The sequence below is a fragment of the Telmatherina bonti genome, assembly GCF_933228915.1.
Source record: "Telmatherina bonti genome assembly, chromosome: 17".
Lineage (NCBI taxonomy): Eukaryota > Metazoa > Chordata > Actinopteri > Atheriniformes > Telmatherinidae > Telmatherina > Telmatherina bonti.
Genome location: NC_136615.1, coordinates 29,305,953 through 29,328,191, shown reverse-complemented (window position 1 = coordinate 29,328,191; position 22,239 = coordinate 29,305,953). Strand labels below are relative to the sequence as shown.

General features: G+C 38.9%; 1 protein-coding gene across 1 annotated transcript in view; it reads left to right on the top strand.

Annotated features, from left to right (window-relative positions):
* cacna1bb (calcium channel, voltage-dependent, N type, alpha 1B subunit, b) overlaps positions 1–22,239 on the top strand; it is a gene marked incomplete at both ends in the record, with an annotated part of 269,481 nt that overhangs the window by 111,824 nt on the left and 135,418 nt on the right. Inside the window, one exon of the mRNA XM_079256383.1 lies at positions 1,441–1,628. Coding sequence (XP_079112509.1) covers positions 1,441–1,628 — 188 coding nt within the window. The remainder of the gene's footprint in view (positions 1–1,440; positions 1,629–22,239) is intronic.

Sequence of the window (22,239 nt, the reverse complement as noted above, 5' to 3'; positions counted from 1 at the left end):
GTACAGCTTATGCAGCACCTGTCAGTGGGAAAGAGAGGACACATTTTACTGGAGTGACACCGGGGGAACGTTGACGGTGCAGTGTGGCTCTGCAGATCATTGTTAAAACTTGGCATGGCCTGCAGCCATCATCTCCTATGAAACGCCAGGTGCACAAGGCATCTGTTCCAGTCAGCGTTCCCCATCTGCGGATGTCTTCCACCCTGTGTTTGCTTCATATTCCTTCTGAAAGTTAAAAACTGCTATATTACAGCTAAATCCAAACTAAGCTCACCAACACAGACAATACCTAAAGCTCCTCTAACGTAAGTTTGTACAGGATCACCAAACTTGTGGAGAGTTTTTGCAAATAAACTGCTGCAAAACATGAAACATCACTGCATGACTTCACAACCTTAAACCTCCATGTTTTAGACTTGTTTTGATGATGCAGTGACATTCATAACGGATGGTCCTGCAGATCCTGCACAGTAAATGGAAAAGCCTGAAACAACGCTACATGGCTTGGTACCCTGACAAAAGGACCAAATTCCTGTATAATCTCGTCTGTGCAACAAGATTTTACAAGAACTGCGGCTTATGGACCAAACGCGGTTTAATGGCAACACCTGCAGATTGCAGGTGCAGTTTGCATTTTATTTAATATTTTTTATCAAGCCAAAAACTGGAATGGAAATGCAGCTAAGATGAATAAGAAATGGCAAATGGGGACATTCTTGCTGGCACCATGCACCCCCATGCTAAACAACAAACCATAATGCACTTATGTAAAACAGCTACAAACCGTCCTCGCCGAATGTTGGTCATGCTGGGTGTCAGGGTGCAGTGTTGCCATGATGCAACATGTTTTACTGAGGCAGGGTTTATAGTAGCTTTAATAGCTTTTGGAGTCTGCAAGGTAATGCAAACATATGCCACAAACCAGGAAGGTCAGGTGAGTGAATGAAATAAAATCCCTGCAAGTATTGTTACTGGTTTTAAGTGATAACTGCTGCATTGAGTGGGAACGTGTTGCTAAACCATTCAACAATTAATTGTTGAAGCAGTTTTCTGCTGTTTTTAAGAGATCAGTACTATAAATGACTGCGCGAAGCTGCAGCTTGATTCTGCCGTTCACAGTCAGGAGTTCAGTGATCATACCAAAGATGTTGATGTGTGTTTTAGGTGTAACAGACATGACTATTGGCTGATATCATGGAATACTTTGGAGTCTAGCCAGGTCATTATTCCAGCCAGAGTTCATACATTATTAAAATATTGTATTGACACAGAAATGAGTTTGGTGCTTTTAAAAATCTGGATGCACAGGCATGTGTTGCATCTGAAAGACCCACATGGAAACTTTAAGAAATGTAAGTAAAATTAAAAAAAAAAAAAAAAAAAAAAAATGGCAGCATTAAAATGATTTCCTCTCTTTGTGTTTATGTTTTCTCTTATCAGAGGAGAGAGCAGCTGACTGGCCTTGTGGTTTAGAGCCACCGGCCCGGACTTGTCCCGTCGGGACCGTTTGCACACAGTACTGGACCGGACCCAACTTTGGCATCACCAACTTCGATAACATCCTGTTTGCAGTGCTGACTGTGTTCCAGTGCATCACCATGGAGGGCTGGGTGGACATCCTCTACAACGTGAGTCACAAATAAACACCATTTAATGAGCAGCATGGATTTATTTCCATTGTTTCTTGTATTACATTAAAGACTATTTCTGCTTCAAAAAACCACCAACACAAGTTAAAGTTATGGATGTTTAACTTTTGGGTGAAATATACTGAAAATATAAAACGTCCTCTACTTTCATGTAGAAAGTATGTATTTTGGCAAATGGGGACAAATTTATTAAAATCATAATACCAGTAACATTTCCTACATGTACCACACATGTAGGAAATGTTAGTAGGATTATGAAATGGTAATTTTTTCATTTCAGATGATTTATTAGAACAAAAACTAACAGCGGTGGATATACCTCATGAAATTGTCAGTGTTTCAATAACTTGACATTTGTTAAGGTGGTCTTGGTCTGATGATGTCTAAATGTGAAGAAGACAAACATTCAGTGGTGGATTCATTGGTCAGACTCTTCTTTTGGTTTTTTGTGCGGTTAATCACCTCGTCAGAAAAACAGCAACATATACGTTGAGCAGTTTTACATTTCACATTAAAATCTTAGAAAAAAGGCTGACGGTGGCATAGTGGTTAGCACTGTGGCCTCACAGCAAGAAGGTTGCTGGTTTGATCCTCAGTTTGGGTGAGGTTTGGACAGGGGCCAATCTTTGTGGAGTTTGCATGTTCTCCTTGTGTATGAGTGGGTTCTCTCCAGGTACTCTGGCTTCCTCCCACTGACCAAAGACATGCATGTTAATTGGTTACTCTAAAATGACCCATAGGAGTGAGTGAGTGGTTGTTTGTCTCTGTGTGGCCCTGTGATGGACTGGCAAGCTGTCCAGGGTGTACCCCACCTTTTGCCAACGACCCTTCATTGGACTAAGCCGTTAGGATAATAAATGAACGAATGGATCATAAAAAAAGTTTAATTAATTTCCTCTTTCAGGGTTACAGTTTAGGTTCATTCTGACATCATTCACCAAGCTGAATAAGTCTTAACTTTTTGTCAGTGAGTTTAACTGGGTTGAAATGGTTCTGTTTTCCCAGGAACCTTTAAAAATCCTGGAGTATAGTTTTGTTTGGGCTTCGTTTTTAAATTTCTAATTAATGTCGAAACGCAGGTAAAACTGACGGAAAGAAAGGGCTAATTTAGCATTAATAATAATGCTGGATGTTCTTTGGGGGGCTCTATCACCCTATAAAACTGTGCACAGTGGTTTAGTTTACACCTGCACCAGTCTCCAGCTGAGATCTGCACTGGAGATCTCTGTGCACATCTCAGCACTCCGCTGCAACACAGTGTGACAGGAGAAACCACATTTTTCCAGAGGAAACAAGTTTGGATACCAGAAAAGAAGAGGGAGGGGGGAGGAGGCAGCAGCTTCTTATTCATGTCTATAAGCATTGGTGGGCAACACACCTCTACTAACATTATCATGACATATCATGACACATTTATAACAGACTGATTTCTTGTAATCATGCAAAGATGCCACTGTCATCAGATTATCTGAAAACATGCAAGCACCAGATACCCCCCCCCCCCCCCCCCCCCCCCCACACACACACACACACACACACCCAAACAGTAGCATTAATCACAAAAAATCCATCATTTTGATTAATCACAGAGAATATTCCAACTTCAGCAACAGAAAGGAAAGATGAATAAGCCAGTCTGATAGTTACCACCTACTGTTGATGCATTTGAGTCAGATTTTGTTCTTTAGCAACACATGTGGCCTTGAAAGATGCTGTTTTCTCATCATCATCATCATCACTGAATGACTTGTTTCAATACATTTACAAAAAAAATATGCAAGTGCCCAAATCACTCATTTCTCTTTGTAGCTATGTAGCTTAGCAAAAAGTAAGCAAAAGTTTAGCAAATCTTTTTAACCTTCCATCATTGCTGTAACACAATAATATACCAGTATTAGCAAAGATTAGCATCATGAACGACATGGTCCTGAGTTCCACACAGCAGTAAGGTCCGTTATAAAGCCCATATGATCTCTGAGGGTTTGAGATAAGCTGAGCTCATGGAGACTGTGAAGTATTTCAGTTTACAGTCAATCATCTGCAGCTGATTCAAGTTAAAAAGTCTTAATAAAGTTTGCACCGAGCAGCTTTTATGCCTTGGTATGCTATTCTATTAGCAGGCTAGCATAGTCTTGTATCTACTGTGCTTGCTTGGGGTCTGTCCTCCTTGTTGGAGAGAGAGACATGGAAAATGTGGAGAAAGGAGAATGGAGAGTTGTTCTGAAGGTCGTGAAGAGGTTGAGGAGAGAAAAGAAGATGACAGTAAGAAGATGAGCGATGTCAGAGGACCCCAACTTATTTATCTTTTATGCTTTTATCCATAAAGAGGTTAAAATACGATTGTATTACTTATATTTGTCTTCTACTGTCGGAGAAATATTCATGAGGGCTGTTGATAATGTCCCACCAAGACATGTTTGGCCCAGAATTTTGTGCTGCACCCCATCAGTACTTATTCATTTGGCTTTTTATCTCTTTTAGTTTCCCACACTGGCTGTCGGATATCAACACACCACCCGCCAGTCATAAATCTGTTAACTGATCTCATCTGAAATCACGTCTGTCTGTGTGTCCTGTGAGTGTCAGTGTGCTGAAGCAGAAATGGTGAACAGATGAACAGGAGCCCTCTTCAGTGTGTCACATGTCAGTTTTGGTTGTGCATGGATGGTGATGTAGCAGCATCGGCACAGTGGGTACAGTGTACCTGTTCGCTGTCGGTGTCTGTGCAAAGAAAAATGACTAAAATGTCTATTTATTCAACCCTGATTCAACCGCTGGAAAAAAAGGAAAATAAGCATTTTTATGAGCCATTTTTCATTCCCGTAGAGGCTGAGAGAGAGTTTGGTTTGCACGATAAACAGGAAGTCAGACGTTGTTTTGTTTTTCTTATTCAGTTCATAAACGTCACAGAGTTTCTTGGAACAGGCAGCTTGTTTCTTGTTATTCTAGGGCTGTATCTTCACTTTTACAGATGTGTTGCTATTAGTTTCAGCAAGTACACTGGCTAAAGCAACCTGGAGAAGTTAACTCATAATTAAACCTGTATGAGGGCTACGGGTGGGATGACAGCTACGCTCTACCAGTGAACGACGGCGAGTGTTACAACCACTATGAGCAGCAAAATCAGTGACTAAATCAGCAGTTACACCACAGACTGTATATAAAATATGGACGGAGCTTCTGTGACATCCTTCTGAAGCACTGAACTGAAGCTTATTGGCCGATTCCTACCACCACCATCTTGGCATCGTCACATGTCGTCTCTTCCAGAAAATACAAAAATAGCTAAGAGATAGAGCTAAGAAGGGGGCTGTGAGTTTGGGGATGGATGATTTACACCTATCAAACTCCGACCTGCCTGTAGCTAAGAGGTAACTGAGCTAACCCGGAGTTAGCAGAAGCTAACCAGCTAGCACAGGTAGGCAGGCTGAAGCTAAATCATGCTGTGAACCGGCTAAAAATCACAATCGTGCTCCACTTTGCCTTATTGCAGCTGGATATCTGGTATGTATAAATCAAAAGCACACAAATTTCAAGATAAAATTACTTATAAATGGATGAGTAATTAGACAAATGCACTCCTCCCACAGTTGACATGAAGGTAAACCTGACCTAATAAACCTAAAATGTTTTTATACCAGGTTGTAAACATGATTATTTCTGCTGTGAAGCTGATCTTTTGAACATACGGGAATTGATGGGGACAACCTGCCAAACTCTGCCCTTATTTTGAAAGACCAAAGAGACTGTTGCTGGGAGGAAAGGTGGAAAATCTTCAGCAGTAATTCTTCTATAAATCAGTGGAAGTGTGGTTAGCATCCAGCCATGTATCTACACATGAAAAAACGTTGTAAAGTACTACAGGATGGGTGTCATCTTGCCGATATGTCGTTTCGGTCATGCCTCCCTGAACTACACTCATGTTTGATGAATTTAACATCTCCATATTTGAAGTGGTCCTCAGTCAGAAAGGCGAGAGTTGTCCTCTTCATGTTGGGATGAGTAGTTAAGTGTCTTCTGTTCATCAGAGAGTGTGGGACGGAGTGGGAGACTGGCAGGCAGGATGGGGCAACAGATGCTGTGTTAATCTGCCATGATGAAGAGAGCTGAGCTGAAAGACAAGGCTGTCAGTCAGTGTATGTTTGAACACTCAGTCATGGTGATTAGTTTTTAATGATGTCTCCCTCTGATACCACTCACGGTTGATGTTTTGGACATGTCCCAGCCAGGGAGGAGATGAAGACAAGACCAGGACTCACAGGACAGATATGATTTAGCCAACCTGATAATGCCTTCATGTCTCTGTGGAAAAGCAGAGGAGGAAGGCTGGAAAGTGTGAGACCTGGTGATTTGTACTTAAACTGTTCAGCGCTGGATAAGTAGAAAATGGAAGAAAATGGGATCCAAAATATTGGAAATGCACTTTTTTTTTTTCTCAAACATAATTGTTTATGTTCTTAGTTTTCCACTGGTGAAAAATAGTGTTTGTGTACTGGTTATGTTTATCTCTCCATAAAGCAGTTGGGAATTAAAGGTCACACATTGATGCCATATGACTTGTTTTAGATAAGTCTGGGTCATCAACCCAACTTTATGCTTTTATTACAGTTTTACCTCTGTTACCAAACACATTAGTATGTAAAATCCACTTCCACTCAGGCCAGACAAAAGCACGACTCTGCCTTTATAAAAACACTCAATCCAGGAAATAAAAAAAGAAAACAAAAGCCCCTGAAGGATGAGGGCTGCGAAGTGTCCAGGTCAGTCCCACAATGACTCTTCGACCCAGTTTTGATATGTTTTATTACTTTCACAAAACCTGTAAAGCAAAACATACCGGGCCAAAGTAATCCGTGTATAATATCCAGACACTGATCGTTTTACTTTGGCCTTTCTTATGAATCATAATAATAATAAATAAATCAATTTTCAAAGTGACTCAGTTTAATTTATTATGTTTTTATCATTGTGTGACGAAAGTATCTCCAACAAAGACGATGTTTAAATCGTTTTAAACCAGATTCTAACAAAATCAGAATCAGGGTTCATTTCTTTGGGTTTAGCTTAACAACAAATCAGAAAATGGCGTACCACGGTGTGTTTTATATATGCATATCAAGCTTTTGCTGTGTCATTTTGCATTGTTTAAGTCAGTGTTTATTAATCCTGGTCCTTGTGACCCACTGTACTGCGTGTGTTATAAGTAACCCTACTTTAACACTCCTGACTCAAATCAATGGCTTATTATCTGGTTTTCAAAGAACTTGGCAAGCAGCTAATCAGCATCAGGTGTCCTGGAGTTGGTAGGAACTAAAACATGCAGGGCAGTGGGCCTCGAGGACCAGGATTAGGAATACTGGTTTAAGTGACACAGCAGGTTGTAACTGTTAGGATAAGAGTTCAGGCCTGGGTGTGATCCTCTTTAGTGTGATGCAGCAACAACAAACTATCAATCCTGTCTAGGAATTCATGGCATTTTGATCACAATAAAAACAAATTTGACAACTCCCTAAGCATTTTGCATCATCTTTGCAATTTTGGTCAACTGCTACAAATTTAATGCAACTTCGACTGATCACAGCACTCATAAAAATGTTGTCAACTTTACTTCTGTCTTTGTCATTAAACTGAGAGAAATACACCTGAATAATCTCAGATGGCAGATGGCAGCAATATGCAGGATGCAAAAGATGAATATGTGGATGGACAGACAGTTTTGTCTGTCTCCTGTGACGGCAATGTAAAAGACACATGTCGAGGATCAGCAATGTTTGACAACGTTTAATATCGACGTCCCCATTTGCATAAGGGAGCAAAAATAGTAAATTCACAGTCTGTCAGGTGACAGTGATAGAAAATATATTTATCCATGGCGATGTTTAATTAAATCATACAAAGCATTAAAGGTAGAGTATGTAAGATTTTCAATATTTTCAAAATAAATTAACTAAAAAAAAAAACTACAATCATAATTAGATAGTTTTTTAAACATGTAGGTTCCAGTCTGTCCATATTTGATGCGTTATCAAATTACAAGTTTAATTAATGACAAAGACCCGTCTTGAATGTTTTCTGACCAGTAAAAAAAAAGTACCTTTTTTCTACCAGTAGGGTGAGTATAAGCCCATTTATAGCAGAGCGGTTCTGAGCTACAGCTCACAAGCGATTCCTGCCCTCTTTGGAGCTGGCAAGGAGGAGGGGTGAGGGGTGAGTTTTGCTCATTACTGCCAACCTGTGGTCGTTTGTGGAGGTAGCAGTTTTGTGGTTTTGCTCACGACCTGGTGTTTGCCACCTGGTGGTGGAAAGAATCACCTTGAAATCTTACATACTCTGGCTTTAACATGGGAACAAGATAATTAGCTAGTGGCTGTACTCGGTTGAGTTGGTTGATCCACGATTTATTTGATACATTGCAATGCAACTCATGATGATTCAGTTACGATTCAAAAATGTTTAAAAGTGATTATTTTTTAAATAATAATTAAATGACAGTAACAGAGCTTCAACGTAAGGCAGGAATCTAAAAATTGCGCCGCTTTATGGACATTTCAGCGACATAGACCAGAAGCCTGTTTCCCTAAACAGAGATAGCAGGATGCTAGCAGCTAGCCTAGCAGCTACGGTTGCTCAGCATAAGATTTCCTTCTCCGCTTTAAAGGCTAATGTTTGGAAATATTTTAATTTTTAATGGATATGAGAACAAAAACAGATCTGGACAAGACTTACTCCATACGGAAGCTGTTTTGTACTGTTAAAATCTAACAGTAATACTACAAACATAGCAGCTCTGTTCCAGCTCAGGTTAGAGGAGGTTGTTGTTCCCAGCTTCTGTTATATTTCTCCTAAAGATCAACTGCAAAATAATATGAGAAATATCTTTGATATGTCCATTTCCTTATGGTTCCACATAAAAATATCATGGAAATAAATTGTTTTTTTTGCTTGATGTAATGGATACTAAATGGAGTATAAAATAGTATGAAAGTAGCGACGGAGTAAGAAAAAACACTAAGTGGGGAAAAAAAACATTCACCGAAAATCCTCATAATCATTTAATAATCATATTGTAGCAACCTAAATCGTAAACTAATCCAATCAAAACTTGAGGTACCTAAGATTGCACACCACTACACATTAGTGGTTCATGGGACTTTATGGTTAAGGACTGTACGTGATACAGAAACTATAGATTTAATTGAACTGTTACAGTTAAGAAACCAGAAGTCAAAAGATTCTTTAAAAAAATTGGTGCTGTTGAAGGTGATCTCACTTAATCTGGTCATCTGGAGGTCTGGAACACAAAAGACACAGTTGAACCAAGACTAGGGGTGAGGTGACAGAAGAAAAGGACAAGAATTAATGTTTACCAGGAGCTGGGTGAAAGGGTGGCCTCAGAGTGGTCCTCTAGAGCAGGGAACACAGTATCCACAATCCAAAATCTCGAGGTCCAAAAGCAGTCCAGGGTTCACACATAAGACACGAATGAGGGTCAAGAAGTCCAAGGAGCAAGCTCGAGGCAGGGTGAGAGTCAGGCAAGGTTCAACAACAGGCGGTCAATATCATTCCAACAAGGACGTAGCAAACACAGTGGTAGGGGACAGGCAAGACCAGACATTCGCTTTTAAACAGGCACATAAACGACAGACGATCTCACACTGAGCAGATCTAGGGCAGGTGTTTAGATAGGGAGCAACCGAGGTGAAGATAATCCCAATCAGGCAGGGGGAGAGTGCAGCTCGTTCAGTGCAGAGCAGACACCATGACATGAACTTTATTTCAATCTCGGGAGAAATGCAATAATGTAACCCAGTTGAATGGATTCACCTAACTGAGCAAGCAAACCGAGAGGGGACAGCGGCTCGACCATTTCACGGCAGCTTCAGCACTTCATTAGTCACCATGAGCTTCAAATCTCACGAAAATGGAGCACAGTACACTGTGTGAGGAGGATCAGCGACTCCAGGCTTGCAGGGTCAGTATCCTACATGTTTTAGATGCTTTTCTGCTGCAACACACCTGACTCAAATCAAGCGGTCTCTCAGATACTCGGGTAGAACTTCCTAACCAGCTGGAAGAGAAATATTTCATTCAAATCAGATGTGTTACATGTAACATGTAAAACCTGCTGGACACCGAGCCACTAGGTCCAGAGTTGGTGATCCCTGCTTCACAGTAACTCCAGAAGGACATAAATCCTGTTACATTGGCCAAGTTGTTCATGCATGACTAAAACATCATCATACCTCCGTTATCTCATTCCCACATGTCATTACTTCTTAACTTCTTCTTCTTAACTTCTTAACTTCGCTTCCTCCGATAAGCAGTTCACGGTACTGCAATGACACATATTTTCTTCTGATGTCACCATGTTAGTTCTGTAAATATGCAATCAATTTATAATTAGCTTCATATGTAAGTTTTATAAACACTATCTTCTTGCAGGGAGTGTCAATGCATTTAAGAGGCAGCTTAACCTCTTTAATAAAGCTTTCCATTAATGGTCTTTGGGCCTGTAATTGTTTTGATCCTATTTTATTTAAAGTTTAGTTTTTATTTTACTATTTCTTTATGTATGAAGTTTTATTCTCTTGCATTTTTATTTTGTCTGAACATCTTTTAACTTTCTGATACAGTTAATGGTGTTGGGACGGCACTTGTAATTTTACATAAACACGTGTTGTTGCATCATCATCTGTAAGTATGTTGTGTATATGTGGGTTTAATGGGTTCTTGAACTGAGCGATTTGATGGGTAATATTGCTTTTTTCTCTTTCTTTTGCTTTTAATGTAAAGCATTTTGTGCTACATTTTGGTTGTATGAAAAGTGCTTTATAAATAAAAATGTGAGCACAATTTCTTTCCTAAAGTGATATGCTGTCTTGCTGGTGTTATCACCTTCTGCTACGTATGTCTCTGAAAAACTGCTGCAAACAGCAAATCATCAGTGAATCAGTGGGAATACATCATCAACCTCCATTAACATATCTGTTCTTGTTGTGTTCGTAATTCCCATCTGAATTTGTGTAAAATGAGAACAAAAGTGTATGTTGCAGTTTAATTATCTGCATAACAAGCGTAGTGCATGTTTGGATTGAAATACAGGAATAACATCTGTGTAAAACATTCACGGTTCGACTTGGATCGATATCCTCTGTATGGATGCGTTCTTAAATACATGAATCTACTTCACTTTAAAAGCACATTTTCATGTGTTGCCTGTGTACCTCAGTCCGTGTTAATGTCTCTTTTAATCACTTTTTGATGATTTTATTTCTTCTTCCTCATGTTTTTCTTTTTCTTCTTGCAAGTGCAACATGTTTAAGAGTCATGTAAGTCTTTTCTTTGTGTCCTCATGCACTGTAAAACTCGCTACGTAGAAACAGTAAGAGAAAAACAACAGTCAAATCAGCTTTTCTACATCGGAGCCGGTTTCATTGTAATGTTTATCATTGCTTGTGAAATGTGACGAGGAGTTTAAAAGAAATCCCCATGAATAACACAATAACCACTTATGAAGACACTTTTGTAACTTCCTGTTTGGGTGTAAGCAGTGACATTAAGAAAAAAAAAAAAAAAAAGAGGCATAGTTTAAGTTTGTTGTTTAAACATTTTGAACCATGACACACAAGATAACATACACTGGTGTTCATGATGCCCATGCAACAACTGAGTGATTGACGGTGTGGGACATGAAATGGGTCATCATGTAGCCTCCTCTACATCTAAGCCTGGAAACCATCAGAATCTTCACAAAGAAGGAGGATAAAGTGCCCAAAATGAGATTCTGTCATCCATTCAGATTGTCAATATGGCTTGTGGACTAACTTTCAATGTGCTTGAAAATTAAGATACAAATGTAACGAGTTTCTTTTTTTTAATTTTTTTACTTTTGCATTAACAATTCAATTTAGAGAAACATAAGCAATATACTTTTTATGTTTTTTTAACATGACTAAAGAAATTTTCGAAGCCACTGATGACAGAGTGCGTTCATCCTGTGTTCAGTGAGAACATGTTATTTGTTTGCTTATAAGTAGTTCATTTTATTGTTTAGCCTCCTTTTGGTCCAGGAAAGTAAAAGTAAACAACTGTATATCTTGTTTAATGGCAGTAGAATAAAATTTGATATCTATTAATGAAAAGTAACCTGAGATCAATTTTATTTAAAAAAAAAAAAAAAAAGGAAAAAATTGAAAGTTCATTTTCTGAACTGCTTAGTCTGACTAAGAATCGCTGGGAAGCTGGAGCCTATCCCAGCAATCCTTGGGCGAGAGGCAGGGTACAGCCTGGACAAGTTGCCAGTCCAACACAAAGAAACAACAACAATTCACACTCACTCTTTAAGATAATTTAGAGTAACCAGTTGACCTCTTTGGACGATGAGAGGAAGCCGGAGAACCCGGGAAGAACTCATGCATACATGGGGAGAACGTGCAGAAAGGCCACAGTTTGAGTCTCCCCCCCAAACGTATGTTGAACCAGCGACCCTCCTGCTGTGAGGCAACACTACTACTACTACTACTACTACTACTACTGATGATAATAATAATAATAATAATAATAATAATTAAAAATAAATAAATAAATAAATAGTTTAAGTTCAAAAGATGAAGAAAAAAGTAAATAACATTCAAACAAATAAATAAATAAAGAAATAAATGTTTGAGACAGCTGTGGTACATTGCATTATGGGATAGAAAAGACTGGTTGGATGCATACTGGAGTAGACTAAAAAAGTAGGTCAAAAAACAAACAAAGAAAAATAAAGTTAAAAATGTGTTTGTTTTATTTGTTGGAACAATAAATCTCATATCATTGGAAAACCATTTATTTACCTGAAATGTCGCCATATTGAGAGGAAAATGCAGAGTTCGGAGTTTAAAGAGCAAAATTCAGGTTAGAAGTCAAAACTTTCTGAGTCAAGTTGGAATAAAACATTCTGAAATAAAATCAGTCTTTTCATCACATTTCCATCACCAAGGTCATTCTTTAACCCTGGCAGGCAGTCGGTGCCATGACTGGAGGTCTGTTATTGAAGATAATTAGAGACGGTGCAGGAACGTGCACCACATGGACATGTGCTTCTCCCCATGCAGCTACCTAACTGGTCCTTTACTCTGAACCAGTCTGAGGTTGAAGCTCCACCTCAAACACCTGACCTCCTGTAGAGATTTATCAGTCATTAACCTAAGCCCTGCTGTGGAATAAAACCAGTTTTTATTTCACTCACAACTTTTTCTTTGTACTTTACTTGTTTTCTTTACCTCTGCTGAAAGTTATTCCTCTTTCTTTATTTTATTCATGCATTCATTCATTCATGGTTTACATAAAGAAAATTTATTCCCTTTCTATTTCTACTGTTAACTACACCACGAATGAAAAGGAGCAGGTTGAAGAAAACTCTCTCTATAGATCCCTTTCTATTTGGTGCCAGAAGTAACACCACTAATATTAACATAAAATAGAAAATAATAAAAGGACATAACAGAGAAAGAACACATGTGAAATTTTTCTATTCATCCTTTAAAACATAGTAAATAATTTTCTCTTTTTTAAACATTTTCTCAAACAAAACACTAGCTGTACAACTTGTCAGGTTAACATTCAATAATTTCGCCTGCAACAAAGATACACATTTGTTTTATGGTTAATCGAGCATATTTGGGTTTGATATCCTGCCATCGTCTGCAGCCCTAAATTCTGTAGTTGTTTACGTAAATGTCTGTTTTTTGCTTTATCCATTATTATTAATGTTTGTAACTCAACTAAATCTTCATTTCCAGTAAACCAGATAAAATAAAAAGCCTGTTTGTACGTTCTACTTTATGAATTTATGAATTATTCTTATTACTGAGAAACAAGGTGATGATACTGCTCTTATGAGTGTCTCCCAATACTACCAAACAAAAAATTAAATATGGCCAAATCAAAGCACAATACAACATTATCAATGTATTCGTCTCCAAAACATTCTAAACTTTGTTTAAAATGAAAATATTTTTGGCTACTTTTTTTTTATGTATAAAAAAGGATTTTTTAATGTTAGTTTATCATGACTTCTAAAAATGTAATTTTATGTACACTTGATTCAAGTTATTTCAGTCTGCGTTAAATTATTATTTTTGTGTGTTTTTTTTTATATCCAGCCAGGGGACACATCCGTAAACATTTCTGTCGATCAAAGACAATAAAAACAAAGTCTGTGTATGAAGGTGTGATTGCAGAAACACACACCTTTCATCGCTTCCTGTCTGGACCTTTTTTTTTTTTGTACTGACAAATTTCATCCTTTTGTCTTCACGTCTGCATTGATTTTCTTTCCCTGCAAGACGGATTCACCTGCATCCAGGGCTGCTCTCATTTCTCAGTCATTTAGAAATTACATTAATATTGTTGCCAGGAGTTTTTTTTTACTTGATTTGATTCCTGGGATGAAAGTTTTCTTCACCTTGAGGAAAAAGCGTTGAGCTCACATCATTAAAACCAGTTTGGAAGCAGCTGGTGAGTCACCATTTCTTCAAATCCACGCAGATTAATTGAGGTGAAAGTAAAGGTTTGCTTCGCCGTGCTGAGGAAGACGAAGCAGCAGGTACACGCATTCAGCAGACCCAGAGAAAGCTGCGCTGCTGAATTTTCTCTGCTGGCATTGAAGCAGCTTTTAGTTTTGACATTTTATAACTTCAGCTCAGTTTCTTTCTCTCCCATCACACCACGGCCATGTTTCTGTTTCCTGCGTGCAGTTTGGTATTTAACCATGAACGATGGAGCAGATTTAGCCTCCTCTTCCTCCTCCTCCTTCCCCCTCAGTTATTTCTTACATCAGCATACCTCCGGGGCATCATTGCTTACATAACAGCCTCTGATGAGAAGCCTGATAATCTGACCTTTAGAAAAAACTTGTGACTTTTGGTGCACTGTGTGATGCCCAGAACATTGCTGATTTATACAATTTTCTACATTTTCTGAGTCTCCAAAGGTATTTTTTAAATTTTCTTGACGTCTTTAATCCACTTCACTTCAGTTTAGTCATACAGGTGGTCCTCGGGTTACGCGGTTTTGACGTCGTCTCGACTTTACAACGCTCATTAAATAAATGTAAATAAAAAAAAATAGAGCAAGTTTTGAAGTTATGAGGTTCCATATAAGCTCTTCCGATGCGAGACACGGAGGCGGAGAGACGCCTCAGTGCGTATTTTAATAGTCTGTACTGTTTTGCTGTTAATACGATGTAGAATACGTGTATTTAGATAATTATTTAGTGATCAAAGGGGCAGTATGGGATATTTAAGGATAAAAATCTGATTTATGTGGAATCACGGGTTACGTCGCAGCGGTACGAATGGAACTTGTTTGTAAACCAACAACTGGCTGTATTATGTTAATAAATCTGTCTTTACTTCCTTCTTAAATCATTTTCTTCTCATTTTTGGTGGTTTTATTGGTCCAGGAATCCATTCCAACAGGGACTGGAGATAATTGTGTTATTCTGACTTTGCTGGGACCCGAGCTTTGCTTGTCCAAAGAGTATGGAAGCTGAGAACAGTCATGTTGGAATAACATTCTTAGAATAATCATCTCACAGCTTACAGGGGTCATCAATAAGAGGCTTTGTAATTAAATTATCTGGACTGTAATATTTACCAAAAACCTACTTTTTTAACACAGAATAATCACAGGCAGTGTTGTAAACTCAGGCATTATTAATATCTGGAAAAGATGCATTTTATTGCAATTTAATTTAAAACGGTAGAAAAAGAGATGGAAAATCTTTCTGGGCAAAACCTAACGGACCGAAAGTGAAATTTATTTTTTAATCATTTTAACCAACAGCTGAGTTGTTGTCTGATTGAGACTCTACAACATGTTACAGTACTTGTAACTTTTTAAAGGTTTTTGTTCACACTCCTAACAGGCGTTAATATCTGTCAGAAAGCCACGGTGGGATCAAGTGGAAACTTTCATTTTCAGTCTGGCGCCGAGCAAAGCGCTCATCTCGCGCTCTGACAGCAGATGGGACCGCTTTGGATGAGGGGGGGCTGTGGCGGCACCTGCTCCTCAAAGACAAGAAGTTAACTTTACTTTCACATCAGTCTCCAAAAGTCTCCAATAACATTGGAACAAACAGCCAGATGTGTCGCCGGCTGATTTTGTGAACTCGACGCTCGATGGGTCTGAAAACAGTACAACGCCGTCAGCTCTGCCATGTGCGCCGCTGTAATCGCTGTAGCATCAATCAAGCTCTGACAAGTGGTCCGTGTTGTTTGGAGCACAACTGGCTATTATTTTTTAACGATTAAATTATTTTGCAATAAATTAATAAATCCTAATCAACACGTTAAAGTCCCGTCTCTGCTATTTCACTGTCTTGAGGATTATTTGCGTGAGATAACGGGTTAATTCGTGTGAAAAGCTCTGATGAAACAGGAGGGTATTTCTGGTCAGAGTTCAAGAAAGTCACTGCCAGGAAAACCCAGACGTAGACCTTAAAGTGCTTTTATAGACCAGTTGTGACAACTGAAAGACTTGACATTAAATTGGGTGTCGACCACCAGGTTTCACGCTCACATGCATCTTTTCATGATCCTGCAAACACAAACCCTCTTATCATGTGACCTGTAGCTATTCATGTTGAGAAAAGGCAGCATGTCTTGACAGAAGACATGCTTGACAGAAGACAGAGGAGTACAGAAATTTTATAAATTTTATTTTATATAATGATACATACAATGAGTAGTTCTATTAAAATTGTTGATATAAATGTTGCTATTGTTTTGTTATTGTTAATGTTATTATGACTGCATTGCTCCAGTACTGTAACTGCTCTTTGTATTCATATAGATTATGACATATAAAGGATGTTATTATTATTATTATTATTATTATTATTATTATTATTATTATTATTATTATTATTATTAATATAAGTATTAATAATATACTGGGTTGCTACTGTTGTATTGCTATAGGTTAATATTGTGTTTTGGATATTGTATTGCTCATCACTGGGGTGGGATTACATATAAATTTATGCTTCTACCCACTCCTTTTGAATGTTTTGTCATCTTTTATTTCTATGTTTTGTTTTGGGTTTTTTTTGTCTTTTTTACTTGTTTTTGTTTTTAAATTTCATTATGCTCAAATAAACTTTTTCAATCAAAAAATGTAATCAATCAATATGAAAAAACCGAACGTATTATAAAATAATGAGCATCATGATCCTGACACAAGACAGTGGAATCATAAAAATGAAAAGTTGCTTTCATGGCTTAAAACGAGAAAAAAAAAAAGGCTGATTTAATTCATTAGCCTTATTGGTTGGGTTGTCAAAGCTGTAACTGAGTGTTGTCTTGATGTGCAACACAGCAGGAATACCTGAAACTATTACTTCCATCTAGTTTTGTGGCATTAACACGACATGGTACCTGAGCAACAGGTGGACACACCTGCTTTGCGTTTGCCTCTTTGCTCCTTCGGCATATTTTATTCTGCCGTTCGTCTTCATCCATTGTGACTGGTCTGAGATGAAAACGCTCTTCAGCCTTTAAATGTAGATGCACTTAAAAACTAAAGCATGGAAGGGGGAGAAGGGGGGGAGTTCTTTAACAGCGGGAAGCAAGAATAGCCTTCAGGATTCAAGCAGGGGCTGTATTCTGCAGATTATACTTTCCCGTAACCCGGTGTTAACCTCGCAGATTGATGACTGCGCTGCTTCTGCCTGGGGGGATCACTCAGACCTTCTGCTTTAATGGTGCAAAAGAAAATGCAGAGCGCCTCTCCCCATCATTACCATCTTGTTCTCTCCACTTCATCTTTCCTCATCACTTCCTCTCTGCCATCCGCCCACCCCTCCACTTCCCTCATAAATTCCCCTCCCGTTGTGAGGCCACGTTGCCGGAGCCTGTGGTGTCCCAGCAGCTGATGTAATGGAACGAAGCACAGCTGTCTGCCATGTTCCTCCCGGGCTGCGAGGAATGGTGACAATGACAGTACAGCAATGACACTTGCTGTGATATTTGCTTCCATCTGCACTTGCCCGGTTTGATCGCCTTGCAACCTGAGGAGGAGAAATTAACATTTCAGGTGTCTTTATCAGTTTATCATCTAGCCAACATACCTTCTAACTGAAGGAGCCCTTAAAATAAAACCAGACTTTATATGGTGGGTCCCCAGACGTGCATTTGTGAAGTCAATTAGAAAAGACAAATGCAGCCAACAATTTTATCAAGCAGAAAGAGGCTGGTGGTCACGCACAGTAAACACAAGCAAGGAGTCCTCTGGGAATCACAGCCACGTCCCAAAACACAACTGGATGCTGCCTGGACAGCACATCAGGTTGTAGGGATAATCGAGGATGTCACATGGGCAGGGGAGGGAGGGGGACACATCTGCTACCACCTTCTCCCACCCTTTTATGCGATGCATCTCCAAGCAATACACCAGAAGCATCAAAAACCACCAAACCAGACTCCGATTAAGACATTCCAAGGAGTACGATAATGAAAGTTGGCCCTTAAGGTGCTCTCCTGGAGTGAGATCATTTGACTGTGGAAGCAGCTTGTAGTGAACTTCCACAACCTACTGCAGTTATTCTACATTGACCTGCAGCCGGAGCCGACTGAGACTGGCCGCCTGGGAGTGCTTTAGGACGGGAGAGGCTCCTGCTGCTCCTTCCTTACAGTAACTGCAGAACGATATGTGCCTTCAAGTCAGTCGCCAAAACACCAGAAACGTCTCTAATAACTCCAGTAAAGGTTGCTAGATTTGTCGCTTTTAACGATAAAAGTCGCCAGATTTAGCGAGAAACTCGCCAAGTTAGCAACAGTGTCTGAATGAAACCAAAGCGGCTGCAATGCCAGTGACGCTCGATTGGCAGCTGAAGACAGCAGGAGATGAAACTGCAAAGAAAAGAAAATAATCGCACCCTTTTATTTTCATGATTGTAATTGAGATAAAAATCCGATTAATCGCCCAGCCGTAATGCATCTCAGTGGAAGTAACAAGGTAGGACCCTTCGTCCTTTGTTGGTTCTGAAAGAACACAAATATGACCAACGTTCCAACCAATAAGAGGACCTGGGAGGGGGATCAGTGCTCTCCCTTGATGTTCTACATATAAACTGAGGGGAGGAAAGGATGGGGCAAACGAAGAGAGATTTCAGCTTATGCTAATGATCATAATGTTGCCAGCTGCTGCAGGGCTTTGGGAAAATCAGTGTCATCTGTACTGGCAAAACCAGAGGCATCATGAAACTGTATGTGGAGGCGAGATGATGTTGGAGGGAGCATTTTATTTCTAAGTGAAGCATCAGTTTAGATTTTTTTCCTGAGGATTTCTTCCCTCTCTTTTATTGCTTAAAGTGACCCTGTTGTGTGAGAAAGACAGCTGAATGGAACATCCCACTTTAGATGTCATCGTACGAGATCATGATCATGTTAAAAAAACAGAAAACAAAACAAAGTTTAAATGGACGCTAACAGGAAACCAACAGTCTTTGTGTCAAAAATTCTCCTTCACTTCATCTTGTTTATAAAGGCAGCAAAACGAGTTGCTTTCTATAAAAAGAGATCTGAAGGATCTCCTGAAACTACAGCAGCCTGTTGACCAAACATCTCTATCAGGAAGTAGTGAAGGATGGTGAAGGAGGAAGAACATCCAAGCCACAGCCAGCTCACCTTGCTGCCATCTGGCAAAAGATACAGAAAACAAAGTGGTGTGTCTCGCACATATTATTTACTTATTTAGGTTAATATTCCCCACATGATCGCTTCAACGCTCTGTCAGACGGCGAAGCACTGAGTCATTCGCAGTGTGAATGCAGCTGCAGCTTTGTGTCGGTCAGCGAGGAAGTCACTTCCTGGTGATTCCTTTGTGTTCATCATGTGGCAGTTTTCATTTCATTTCATCCTTTTATTATATTACATTTTCTTAAGTCTCTTTTGGCATACATCAAATTGAAAGGTAGCTTTCATTTCCATGCATCACGGAGTAAAAAAAGAAATGTAACTGTATCACACTGTGTGCAACATTTGTAATTTTTTTGTCTATGATGTCTTTACCTTGTTTCTGCTTTAAAGAGGAGCTGTCATCTGTTATTGTGCACAAATTTAAAATAAGTAGAGATGTCCGATATTATCGGCATACCAATGTTATCAGCCGATATCGACATTAAAATGCAATATCGCAAATGATCGCTATTGGTTTTTACTTTTTAATGACACAATATTTAAAAAAAACATGCACATGTTACGTAGCGGCTATAGCTCAGGAGGAAGAGCAGTTGGTTTGCAACTGGAAAGTTGGGAGTTCAATTCCAGACTTCTCATGACTATGTGCAGAAGTGCCCTTGGGCAAAACACTGAATCCTAAGTTTCCCCCCTATGTGCCTATTGTGGTTTGAGTGTGTGTGTGTGTAAGTTGCATTGAATAAAAGCATCTGCTAAATGACAGTAGAATAAAATATATAACTCTTCAGCTAATTCTGCTCTAGCTCAAAACACAAGAGGTTTTTCTAGATATTTTTGTTTGTTTGTTACAAGTTGCTCCAAAAATATTGGTATTGGTTGATATCAGCATTGGAAATTAAAAGCATGTATATTGGACATTGGTTAAAAAAAAGCCAGTATGGAACATCCCTAGAAATAATCAAACCTGCTGTTGTAGCAGTAGATTTTCAGAGAATACACTCATCAGTTGTTCCACTGTGTTTTCATGAAATGCGCTCGGTACAACTTCACACCGACAACTTCTGAATCCTGTTATTGTGGTCTTAGTCATTTATTGTGTGTGCGAAGCGAAGGGTCACCAGGTACCTTCCCTCCCACTTCATTAGAGCTGTGAGAGTCACAGAGTCAGGTGCACCCTGACCTCATCAGTCAGGCGTCTCATGCTGTCAGGACAGTCGCTGTGCCTGTCAATTTTTTTTTTGTAAAAATAGAATAATGCCAAGGGATAAAAATGGTGTGATTCAGTCACGTCTGTGTGGCATTTCAGTGTTTAGGTGGAGCTTAATCTTCCTACCTTTATGTCTTTTTGTCTTTTAAGAGTAAAAACTGAACTAGCTTCACCAATATATTTTTGGTCTTTAATAATAGATGAGCATTGTAGCTGCCGTCATAAATTCAGTTTATTATTATCACATTCGGTTTGACATCATAACAAGTCCAAGAAGTAGTTCATAAAATGTTTAATAATTGTTTTTTCGGTAAATCCATGTAATATTATGTTGTTTATTTGGATAAAAATGTATAAAAGAAAGGGAGAACCATTTTTTTTTTGTTCCACTTCTCCACATTGTTGCTCGGGGATATGGTTAATTGATGCACTCCAAGAGCTACACGAGGCGCTGTACATGCAATGTCCGCAAGAGACAAGTTACGAGGATGTGCCAATTAAATGGAAATAAGTCCTTTATTCTTATTTATTGAAACTAATGTGGCCAATGAGGTACAATTTTTACTTTGGTTCATCATGTCAATTTTATGTAACTGTAATGCCAATTAAGCCTTTAGATTTATATATTTTGGTGAAGTTTATTCTTGCTATGTCTCGTGAATTTATGTTTTATTTATGTAACTCCCCCATTTTGCTTTAAGTTCATTTGAGTTTTTTGTATTTCTTTCTTTATTTCTGATGGCACAATTGGGGCAATTAATGATCTTTTAAAGTCAAGTTGAAGACACTGTCCGTCTGTAAATGCCTGTGAAAATCCAAGAACGATTTCAAGCTTGATTAAACTTTGAGGGAGTAACAAGTATTATTATTTATAAAGTGCCAAAACCTGGAAGTATTTACGTGATGAGATCATATTAGGTAGAAAGCGTTCTACAAGAAATACATTTTTAATAAAAAAGAGAATTAAATATTCTATATGGGCGACACTAATTTATCATTTGTTTTTTTCCTTTGTATTTTTTTTTTTTTTTTTGGTTTGTATATAAATATATACTTCCCTGTCTGAGTGGATATTTGTATGATTGCAAATATGGCTATAAGTAAATAATGTGATTGTAAACATCACAGCATTGGCTGTTTGATAACTGCCTGCGGGGAAGGGGCGGGACTAAATAAGCTGGAGCTCCTCCTATTTCTTTTGAGCATGTTTTCAACATGACTATTGTGTATTTAAAATATATTTTCAACATATTCAAATAAATGAATCCTTAATTCATATATGAGCCTGCATCTATTATGGAATGGGGTTGCAACACTGCCTATTGTCTGGGCAGCTAACACATCTGGAAGGCATCATTAATCCTTAAAAGTACACAGAGTTTTTAGAGCAACATCTGCTCCCATCCAGACAACGTCTCTTTCAGGGAAAGCCTTGCAGGTTTCAGCAAGACGATGCTGAACCACATCCTGCATATGCTTTGCACATGTGAACCACTGCAGTGGGATGGATGGATGGATGGATGGATGGATGGATGGATGGATGATAGGGTCTTGGCTGCAGACTGGAGAATGAGGGTTGGATATTGGACGGGTCTGGATATCCAACCCCGCCCCCTGAACATTTTGATTGGATCAACCCTAACCCTAACCCCACGCCCATTTGACATCCAACTCCGCCCAATATCCAGCCCCGGCCGAT